The following is a 10,798-nucleotide window of genomic DNA, read 5'->3' as shown; positions in this document are numbered from 1 at the left end:
TTTCAAAAATGTTTAACGAAATTAAAACGTTTAAAATGGTAAATTAATGTTTTATTTTTTTGCAGAAAACATGCAGTATATTTATCGGAATACGTTTTAGCTAATTCGATTGCAATATACAACACCTCCAAGTCGTATAGAAAAATTCCGAAAACGACTCCAAAAAGGTCCAGCTTTAGATTCATTTTTAAGTAAAAAAGAAACAGAAAATGTGGCAGATGAATGGGAGCATTATGATGGTAAAATTCGTAGAGCAAAAGGGGAAAGTGAGAGATTACGTTTACCTCCTTGGCTGAAAACTGAGATACCAAAAGGAGCAAACTACAGTCATTTAAAAGAACAATTAAGGTCGTTAAAGTTAAGCACTGTTTGTGAAGAAGCTAGATGTCCAAACATTGGTGAATGCTGGGGGGGAGGGGAGCATCGGACAGCTACAGCAACAATAATGGTTTGTTATTTATAGTAAGGTCTTAAAATTAACAAACTGTTTGAAAATTCAGCTGATGGGTGATACATGTACCAGAGGCTGCAGATTCTGTTCAGTAAAAACATCAAGGGCTCCCCCACCTCTAAACCCTGATGAACCATTGAATACTGCTACAGCTATTGCCTCATGGGCCTTGGATTATGTTGTTTTAACATCTGTAGACAGAGATGGTAATTATTTCAGTGTGAGCACTAATTATTTGTATCAATTTGTATGATGTTTATTTCATTAAACAAGGGTAGGCTCTTATTAAAATTAGTAATAAAAAAAATACAAAGCAAGTATACTATTTATGTTAATATTTGCCTTGTAGATTTGCCAGATGGTGGAGCTAACCATTTTGCCAGTACTGTTAAAGAATTAAAGAAACTGTAAGCAGATATGTCTATATGTATCCATATAGTTTGGTTATAATTAATTGCAATTTTAGGAATGGTAATATAATGGTGGAATGCTTAGTACCTGATTTTAGTGGAAAATCTGAATGTGTAAAAATAATTGCGCTCTCAGGATTAGATGTTTATGCACATAATATTGAAACTGTAGAAAGTCTCACTCCTTTTGTGAGAGACAGAAGGGCAAAATATAGGTATAAATGGAAGTAACAACATAATAAACACCTTTGATGTTTTAATTGTATTCAATAGGCAGTCATTATCAACTTTGGAAGATGCAAAAAAACATAATCCAGAGATAATTACAAAGTCATCGATAATGTTGGGTTTGGGAGAGACTGATGCTGAAGTGGAACAGACTCTTAAAGATCTAAAGAATGCTGGGGTGGATTGTGTCACCTTAGGTCAATATATGCAGCCTACAAAGAGACATTTAAAAGTTGTAGAATATGTCACACCTACCAAATTTAAACATTGGGAAAATGTAGGAAATGAAATGGGTTTCCTGTACATTGCAAGTGGCCCGTTAGTACGAAGCTCTTACAAAGCTGGAGAATTTTTCATAAGTAGTATTTTAAAGAGTAAAAAACTAAGTTCAATTTAAAGAAAGTAAGGAATTGTAGCTAATATTTAGGTAAAAATAAAGCACTAATTTAATAAGGGGTTTATTAAATACTTATGTATGAATGAATCCACCCTAATATTTCCAACTTTAAATTACATATAAAATTACAATAAATAGTTTAGTAGGTATTTATGATTGTAATTAAATTTCTACCTTTAATTTTGTTTATCTTATCTTTACTGTCTTACAGATAAGAACGTTAATGTAACTCGAGTTGTATCTTATACGCCTATTTAGCGTCGTGCTTAGGTAGTTTTTTATTTCAATTTTGTAGTGTTTACCACAAAAATGGATTTAATAAGGACTAGTTTACATATTAATTTAAATCCAAGTGAATCATGTGATTTCAGTGTTGATTCAACTAAAAGTTGGAATTTTCCTCTTGTTTCTACAATTAAATTATTATTAGGAGAGGTAAGTCACCCATTGCTTAAGCTTTTAAAAGAAACGTTATAAGAAATATGATACTTCTTTAAAAGAATTCGATATTCGGGCTTGACGGCTGTTGTATAGGGTTCGGTTGCCTTCAGGGAGCATCGATGGAGTTGTTCACTGCTGTAGTTGGTATCATCAGGAAACATAGCGAAGGATTTTACATCCTTGCTTCCTTGGGATGCCAGCCACAGAAAGTGGGCGAAACATTAGATCCTAGACCTCGGCAATCGAACCCAAATATTGAGCTCTGCTCAAAAAACGACGGCTGTAAAGTCTTAGTCTTTCCGTCAAGGTCCTTTCTTGTCGTTACTTATCTTTATCAATTAAAATACGAAACACCCTATTAAAAATACATCTATTTTTATGATACTAAAATTAATACGATCATATTACGTTAACACAATTTCTTAATTGATTATTTATTTATTTCAGTTTTTATTAACGTCTTTATTTCTAAGTTATGGAATCTACCTCACAGAGTTTGTTAGAGGTGAATTATTATCGTACCAATTTGCATTGTGGACACCAATAACTTTTGTTACAGTTTGGTTTATAACAAGTAAGAAAGAATATTGTAAAGTGTTTTACTAAAATTTTCCTTTAATTTGTAGATCCCATAAGCGAATTAATTCATAAAGGTCGAAAAAACGAACACAGTCAGATTATTTGTTTAATAGCGGCATTGCTTTTAACTTTCTCAATTTTTATCTGTTCTTTTAGTCTGCCGTGGGTTAAATTACAAATTTTAAATTATGGTGTAATTGGAGGTAAGTTATCTAAAAATTACTATGTGCATACATAGAAGTTTAAAAACTTCTTTGTAGGTGTTTCTACAAGTATTATATTAACTCAAATAAAATTAGAAGCTGAAATTGAGTTTCAGTCGCACTTAAAAATAATGGAAATTGTTTCTCAAACATCCAGAGCAATAAGTTTACTCGTATTTCCTCATCTCATTGGCTTGCTTATACCGTGGGTTGGATCATTTAAGGCGCAAACAATTCATTCTGCGATAATACTTCACATTATACCAATTATTTTAATTAAAAATGATGACAATCATGTACTTGGTTCATCTAATAGCATTCTATCTCGATACAGGACTATTCCGGGGTAATAATGTTTGTACAATCTATATTTAATGTTTTGCTGTGCCTTAAAAAGCCGATATTTATTTTAACGTAATGTATATCTTATGTTTTTATTTTAGACTAATAAATAGTCAAGAAATGATCGATTTAGGTTCCCCTACTAGAAAAAAATTTGTTGAATTCGACTCAAATGAAACATCCAGCTCTTCATCAAATAATAGTAGTAGTAGTAGTAATAATTTTTCAGTGGATGAAGAAAGTGAAGATGATGAGATAGCCCAACTTGGTGATTTTAAAAATGAAATGGGTGTCCACGTTTTGCCTCAAATACCGGAAGAAAGTGAAACGGATGAAGATGAAGAAAATAGCCACATTAACCGATTGAGTGTACTTAGCGACAAGTTACAAGAAATTATCGTAAAAGATGAGAACACTTCCGAACCACTCGTTCTGTCTGTACGCGAAATTAATAAATCATCAGTAAATAACATTTACTTAGTAGATTCAGATTCAAAAACGATAATTAATGAAGATTGTTACGCAAATCGGATGAAGTGCTGCAGCATTATTAATCTTTCACCTTATCAAAAGTATAAATACAAGAGGTGCAGGAAAGAAATATTCTGTTTTCTCCAAGAAAAAATTCTGAAAAAAATGAGATTTTGTTTTAGTTTAAGAGAATTTTACGTATTGCTTATAACTAAATCGTTGATCACTTTCGGAATTGTAGTTTTTGTAACTACAATTCCATATCTTCTTCTGGAGAACAAAAAAGACGAAGATCTAATATTGTCCGCTGTGGATTGTCCAATAGTTTTATCAGCAATTTCTGTAATGTGGATATTTCATTTATTCGCTATTCCTTGGTTTCCTAATTTATCCAAAACACAAAAACACGTAATTTTCGTAGTGGGCTTATTAGTAGTCAATTTTAGTTTATTACGTAAGGAATACAAAATTAATAACAAATAAGTAATGAAGTAATTGTTATTTTTTCACAGCAGCCACTGTGGGTTTATCTAACGACATCATTATAATATTCTGTCTTATATTCGGCCTAGGTAATGGAATATTAATTCATTATGAAGAAACAATGTACAGTGAATTTATTGGAACTCTAAACTGGGCAGAATGTAAAGAAAGTGTGAACGTATTAAGTGGAATTCTAATATTAGCAATTCATGCAATTTGTTATGTATGTAATGTAAATATTTACGGCATTTATTTAATTGTTTGTTGTTCTTATGCCTTAGTGTCTATTAGATGGACCATATATTTCCTTAAAAGATTAACTAGATATTTTTAGTGCAAAACTAACATGACGAATTTAATTTAAATATTTATTTGTTGGCTGTGATATAGTATATTTAGGAATTTCCAACGTGATTGCATTATTTATGAAATGATAATTAAATTAATAGAAAACCAACTGATTAACTATAATTTACTTATCCTTAATTTCATTTTCATTCATATTGAGCGGCGAGGCTTTGTCCATAGGTCTCTAGTACAGATAATACCTTAGCTTTTGAAATGTCACCAGTAGTAATATTTTACTGATATGCATTTATTTCTACCATCTTCATTTCGTCTATCCCAACAGTCTTTCCCCAACTACCACTTATTCATTTCCATGATATCTAAAAGGAGACTCCATCCTCTGGCTTTTCATTAAAGCATAGCAAAGGGACTGCCTGCCCACCAATAGCTAATAGGAATAAACACTCAATTTCTTTTTTATTTCTTACTAATGATTATCAAAAATAGCTTATCTCAAAAACTACAAATACTCATAAAGTCATCAGAATGTAAAATAGATAAATTAGGCTGAATATTTCAATCTTTCTGTTATATTTAACAGTAAGAATTCATATAAGTTACTGACACCTCAGTTGAATTTTTAACTGGAAGACTTAATGGTCTCCAATACCACCAGTTATACCACACTGAAACAATATTATTCCATTCAATATAAATTTTATAATTCTAAATAAAAATGACTTACAAACTTGAGATTGATGCAAAATGACTGATATTGTTTTACAAGAGTGTGAACATTCCATGGTAGGTTTTAAAATAATATTTCTATTACCAGAACCTTGAATAAGAAACACATAACTGCATTCAGGATTAGGGAACAAGTAACTGGATGTATGAGGACCATCCATAAAAATGAACCTTTCTATACTTTGACCAGACCATCTATTGATTACTTGGGGCCTTGGAAATACTTTACGTATTAATTTAGCTGGTGCCATTCTATTTATTCTCCATGTTGCATGAAATTTTGAGTCCATGGTACTTTCTCTATAATTGAAAAAAAGATCCCTAATGGTTTCAATACTAGAATTACTGGATTTTATTTGATAAGCGTTACTATCAAAAATTTCCTTGTGAGCATTATATATGGCTTGTAATTCAGAAAATGTCACCACCTTTTGATTTGTCTAAAATTATAAATTACAATTATTTCTGTTTGAGAAATGCAATAAAAAACCTTACAAAAACAAGATATGGAATACCAGATTCTATGATACTTTTGTTTTGAACTCCAGTAATATCTAAAACAGAGTGGACATTTTCACAGGGCCAACATTCCATGTCGTTTACAAAGAAAAATGGATTGTGAACAAGACATGATTCATCATACAAGCCTAAAACACTGCTAATTACTATAGGTGTGTGAAATATGTGGATGAACTTAACTTGTCATCCAAGGAAATTTACTTATAATAGGCACAGATAAAAAACGTAGCAATTTAAGTCCTGGATAAATAAATGATTGCACATTTCGTAGTACAATACTGGATGTAGCCTGATGAACATTTAGTGTGATGTATATGATCACAGAAAGGAATATTATACTGAATATTATTTTTATGAAAAAAGACGCACATTTGTAACAATTATAGGAATTCTTTTGATGAATATGGGGTCTTTTGCATATTTTTTTAAGGCAATTTTGGAATATTCCATCTATTTCTTCATCACTAATGTTGCAGTTACTTGCATATTTTCTAATTTCTTCCACGTTACTTTTATACAGCTCCAGTAATTCATTTCTAGACATTACTAATCCTAGACGTGGTTACTAATCGACAATAACAATAACATATATTCCACGATATTCAGGTTAAAGTTATAAGGTTATGTCTTCATCAGTACCATTCATAGAGGTTAGAAAGAAGGAGAACGATCGCTACGTGCATTAGTCCGCCTGTCCAAGTAATATGTAGATTTTATAATTTATTTTTCAGCCACCATCCGCGCTGATGTCAGTAAATAGTATCTGCGAAGTTAGGTATTAATGGTGTATGTGTTGTTTTCATAATTTTTTATGGTATATAAATTTGAAAATTAGATTAAAAAATTGGTTGTCTGTAAAGTCGGTTTACGGAGGATAATTTTATGTGATAACGTCATAAGAAAACATCGAAAAAGTGCATACTTTTATGAATTGAATTGAATTATATCACTGAATTATCATTATTTTATATAATACAAAGGAATTAATAGATAATTATAATTTTTTCAATAAATTAACATTTATTTGTACTCGTTAGTAGTAATAGTAACAGTTGAGAGATAGATCATAAGCCGAACGATTAGGCTTTGTAAGTAATCGCTCATAGTCGAATGTTTATAATTTGAGGCCTATATTTTTTAATAGAGTATTATTCATCTTGCCAAAAAAAATAACAATTTTCTTGTTTTTTTTTCTTTTAATGAATAATTTTACATAAACTTATATAAAACGTTGATAGATCATTTTAAATTAGCGTACAACAGCCCGGTTTTTATTGAGACAATTTAGCGATTGCCGCGCCTCACTTATTTTCTCCGTATTTTTACAGCGATCGTTCGCCTTCTCTCAAACTTCATGATTTCTGATTTAAGTTTCAAAGGTTTATCTCAGTCATTTTATGGTCACTTTCATGGACGTTTACTAATGGACATGCTTTGGTCATAATTGTGGTATAACAGAAGGAAGAGATGGAACGAAGTTTCGGACAATATCGATCTCTCACGATAGTGCGAAAGCATGTCATGAAAGAGATAGCACTAGTCCGAAGCCATACGCCATCTACCTCACTTTTCGAGCCAAGAAATTATTACAACGACAATACGGCTAATGCACGTCCATTAATATATGTCTATGGTCACTTTAATATTTTCGTGTTTTGTGTTTGTATCTATGGTTTGTATTTTGTTACGGTCTATATCTATTATCTATGGTCTATATTGTGATTTTATAAAATAACTGAGTGGTCTGCTTTTTCATACCAAATTAGTGTGACGTTCTTAATGTAATATAGTTTTGTAATAATAATGGAAGGAAAGCCTCCTACGACAAAGGGAAGGGGCGCAAAACTTATTGAAGCAATTAGAAAAGCTCAAGAGATTCGTCCAGGAAAAGAGCCTTCTGAAGCATCAACTTCTGAGCCACCACCACCAAAGCCAAGAGGCAGAGCAGCTTTACTTCAGAAGCTTGTTGAAGCAAAACACAAACAGCCTATAGGAATTGAGCCTTGTGCTGGTACATCCGCTACAAGTATTTCTGAGTCAGAAAGGGTTACTCCTGAAACAGAAACAAGGGTTTCTAGGCTTGCCGAGTCTTTAGCAGCATCAACAATTTCAACACCTTGCTCTTATTTAGGTAAAAGTAGAAAAATAGGTTTCTTTTAACATTTACTAATATTTTAATTTAGGTTCAAGTGGAAGCAGTGTTAATATAACTGCAAATTACATTAGACTGAGTGTAGAAGCAGAACGTGGAGTATTTGAATATGATTTAAGATTTGAACCTCAAATTGATTCCAAAGGTTTACGTGTAAGAATACTTAATATGCACATGCCAAAAATGGGTGGAGTTAAGGTATTTGATGGAGGATCATGTCTCTACCTACCTATTAAACTTCCTGAAGTTATAACTATCTTTACGTCACAACATCCTAATGATGATCATTCAGTAACCATGATAGTTACATTTAAGAAAAAGAAGCGATTGGGTGAATGCATCCACTTATATAATGTCTTATTCAAACGAATAATGAATGCCCTTATGTTTACACGTGTTGGTAGGAATCATTTTGATCCTCATCATAGTCATATGATACCTCAACACAAATTAGAGGTTTTGCCGGGATATTGCATTGCAGTGGATGAATATGAAGGAGGAGTGATGTTGTGTTTAGATACCCAACATAGAGTATTAAGAACACAAAGTGTATATGACGTTTTGTGTGACTTGAGACTGACCTGCAAAGAAAGATTTAAAGAGGCTGCTTTTAAATCGCTCATAGGTTCTTGTATATTAACAAGGTTTCTATTACTTAATTTTTCTTATTCTTTAAAATGTAACATTTTTTTTGTAGGTACAATAATAAAACATATAAAATTGACGAAATATTGTGGGACATTACACCAAAAAATACTTTTAAGACTCAAACAGGAGAAGATATCTCATACATACATTATTACAAAAAACAACATGACATTGATATAAAAGATATTAATCAGCCCTTGCTTTTAAATAAAGTCACTCGGAAAAAAGCAGGTTCTTCTGATAAAGAAGATTTTTATATATGCCTAGTACCTGAATTATGTTTTATGACTGGCCTTACAGATGAGATGAGATCAGATTTTAAAGTTATGAAAGATGTTGCACAATATACACGGGTCACTCCTAACCAGAGATTGAAGGCGATGATGCAGTATATTAAAAATGTTAGAAATAATCCTCAGTCACACAAAATCTTAGGGGAATGGGGCTTGAAACTTGAAGATGGCTCTATAGATTTGCAAGCAAGAGTTCTAAGCCCAGAAACTATAATATTTGGCGGGAATAATGAAGCAATTTCTGATAAGGCTGATTGGAATAATGTTGTATGCAAATATAGCTGCTTAGGTCCTGTAGACTTAAAACGATGGGTTATATTTTATACAGCCAGAGATACTAAGTAAATATAGTGCTATATAGTTTCATCATTTACTGTTTTTTGAAATATTTTTAGCTATGCTAGAGACTTTGCTCAAAATATGTGTCGTCTAACAGGTCCAATGGGAATTAATGTAAACAAGCCAGAATTACATGAATTGAGGGATGATCGAACTAACAGCTACATTGAAGCTATAAATGCTGTTGTTTCAGCAGATATTCAGGTAAAGATATTTACAAGCGGAATGGGTTTTTACTAGATTAAATCAATATTAAGATTACTGCATTCAGTAAACTCCATTGCAAGGGACATAATTTTATTACTGCTCAGGGTCAACTTAAAAAGTGATTATGTGAAATTATATGGTAACTTAGTTAATGTACTTATTACTCTTTTATATTGTCTAAGCTATTCTACCTATTTTTTGTCATAATATATAATGGGTTTTTTATTTATGCCAAAATATTATAATAATAATAAATGTTATACTGTTGCTGTAATATATGTACTTAATATATGGAGGAAGTAATTTATTTATTATCTTTTTAAGGTACTCGTATTTATTTGTCCAACTTCACGAGACGATCGATATGCTGCTATTAAACGAAAGTGTTGTACGTCAATTCCTATTGCAACTCAAGTTATCAATTCCAGAACACTTTCTAATCCCCAAAAGGTATTATAATGCATTTTTTAATTAAATATTATTCAGTTTCATTGAGAGTAATTTAATCATTTTGCAGGTGCGTTCTATAACGCAAAAAATTGCATTACAAATAAATTGCAAATTGGGGGGTACCCTATGGATGGTTCGTTTTCCTGTTAAGACTTGGATGGTAATTGGCATAGACGTTTATCATAGTCAAGGTAACAAATCCGTTTGTGGTTTTGTTGGTAGTTTAAACGAAAACTTCACGCGGTGGTTTAGTATCACCATATTCCAAGAAAGAGAACTTGGAAACCAATTAAAAGTTGCGTTTGCGAAACTCCTCGAAAGATTTCACGAAATAAACGGAACATTTCCCCAGAAAATTATAATATTTAGAGATGGCGTAGGTGACGGACAACTAGCCCATTGTCGTGACTATGAAGTGGCTCAGTTCGAAGAATGCTTGAAGAAATATGAATTGGATAATACCAAAATATGCATGGTAATGTTTAAAAATTGTTTATTTTTGTCTTTAAATAATTATTAATTTCTAAATGCAGGTTGTGGTTCAAAAGCGAATAAATACTCGTTTGTTTCTGAAAAGTAGGGACGGTTTGGAAAATCCGCCTCCGGGTACTATTATGGATAGCCAAATAACACGACGTAATTGGTATGACTTCTTTTTGGTACCACAAAATGTAAGGCAGGGTACGGTCACCCCCTCTCATTATGTAGTTGTATATGACGCTTGCCAAATAAAACCAGATCATATGCAAATGTTAGCGTACAAATTGTGCCATCTTTATTATAATTGGCCTGGCACCATTAGAGTCCCCGCCCCTTGTCAGTATGCTCATAAATTGGCCCAGCTTGTTGGCATCCATATCCGTTCAGAACCATCCAATAAGCTTATGGATCGCCTTTATTACCTTTAAAAATACTTTATTGACGGCATTAGTTACTTATTATAAGTTACCTGATACATTTACGTTTATAATTATTTTGGTTCATACTTTTTCGTTTTTTCGTTAACAGTTTACTGTTAGGTGTTTCTTTGTCTTATAATTTACGGAAGGTGTTTAATGATTTTCTTGAAAGTATTTTAATTGATTTCGTCCATAAAAAAGAAAAAAACAAAAGTTTCTTATAATTAATATTTACTTTTTATGTTTTTATG

At 31.8% G+C, this 10,798-nt stretch overlaps 4 protein-coding genes across 7 annotated transcripts; 3 read left to right on the top strand and 1 right to left on the bottom strand.

Annotated features, from left to right (window-relative positions):
* The first annotated feature begins 6 nt into the window (after window positions 1–6).
* LOC108743976 (lipoyl synthase, mitochondrial-like) lies at window positions 7–1,542 on the top strand. The gene is made up of 6 exons (XM_018479582.1): window positions 7–38; window positions 101–448; window positions 501–657; window positions 801–858; window positions 918–1,076; window positions 1,135–1,542. Exons 1-6 carry the CDS (start codon window positions 9–11, stop codon window positions 1,484–1,486), a joined length of 1,104 nt encoding a protein of 367 aa, XP_018335084.1. The 5' UTR covers window positions 7–8; the 3' UTR covers window positions 1,487–1,542.
* Window positions 1,543–1,623: 81 nt separating this feature from the next.
* LOC108743974 lies at window positions 1,624–4,462 on the top strand. Of its 4 annotated transcripts, none has more exons than XM_018479580.1 (6): window positions 1,624–1,921; window positions 2,375–2,432; window positions 2,554–2,709; window positions 2,767–3,055; window positions 3,153–3,976; window positions 4,035–4,462. In XM_018479580.1, exons 1-6 carry the CDS (start codon window positions 1,796–1,798, stop codon window positions 4,337–4,339), a joined length of 1,758 nt encoding a protein of 585 aa, XP_018335082.1. In that variant the 5' UTR covers window positions 1,624–1,795; the 3' UTR covers window positions 4,340–4,462. The 4 variants fall into 4 exon arrangements, with proteins under 4 accessions (XP_018335082.1, XP_018335081.1, XP_018335080.1 ...); XM_018479579.1 differs by having other exon boundaries at window positions 2,375–2,501; window positions 4,038–4,462; XM_018479578.1 differs by having other exon boundaries at window positions 2,375–2,501.
* Window positions 4,360–6,189, bottom strand: LOC108743977. Its single transcript, XM_018479583.1, has 4 exons — window positions 5,740–6,189; window positions 5,536–5,687; window positions 5,039–5,480; window positions 4,360–4,979 (listed from the first exon to the last, which is right to left on the bottom strand). The coding sequence occupies exons 1-4, from the start codon at window positions 6,101–6,103 to the stop codon at window positions 4,888–4,890; spliced, it is 1,050 nt and encodes a 349-aa protein (XP_018335085.1). The 5' UTR covers window positions 6,104–6,189; the 3' UTR covers window positions 4,360–4,887.
* Window positions 6,190–7,257: 1,068 nt separating this feature from the next.
* On the top strand, window positions 7,258–10,775 carry LOC108743978 (piwi-like protein Ago3). Its single transcript, XM_018479584.2, has 7 exons — window positions 7,258–7,690; window positions 7,743–8,355; window positions 8,409–8,993; window positions 9,048–9,195; window positions 9,523–9,648; window positions 9,716–10,123; window positions 10,182–10,775. The coding sequence occupies exons 1-7, from the start codon at window positions 7,363–7,365 to the stop codon at window positions 10,554–10,556; spliced, it is 2,583 nt and encodes an 860-aa protein (XP_018335086.1). The 5' UTR covers window positions 7,258–7,362; the 3' UTR covers window positions 10,557–10,775.
* The last annotated feature ends 23 nt before the right edge of the window (window positions 10,776–10,798 follow it).

This window comes from Agrilus planipennis, unplaced genomic scaffold, assembly GCF_000699045.2.
Source record: "Agrilus planipennis isolate EAB-ADULT unplaced genomic scaffold, Apla_2.0 scaffold883, whole genome shotgun sequence".
Lineage (NCBI taxonomy): Eukaryota > Metazoa > Arthropoda > Insecta > Coleoptera > Buprestidae > Agrilus > Agrilus planipennis.
The sequence above is the reverse complement of the archived record's forward strand: the minus strand, read 5'-3'. Positions and strand labels throughout refer to the sequence as shown.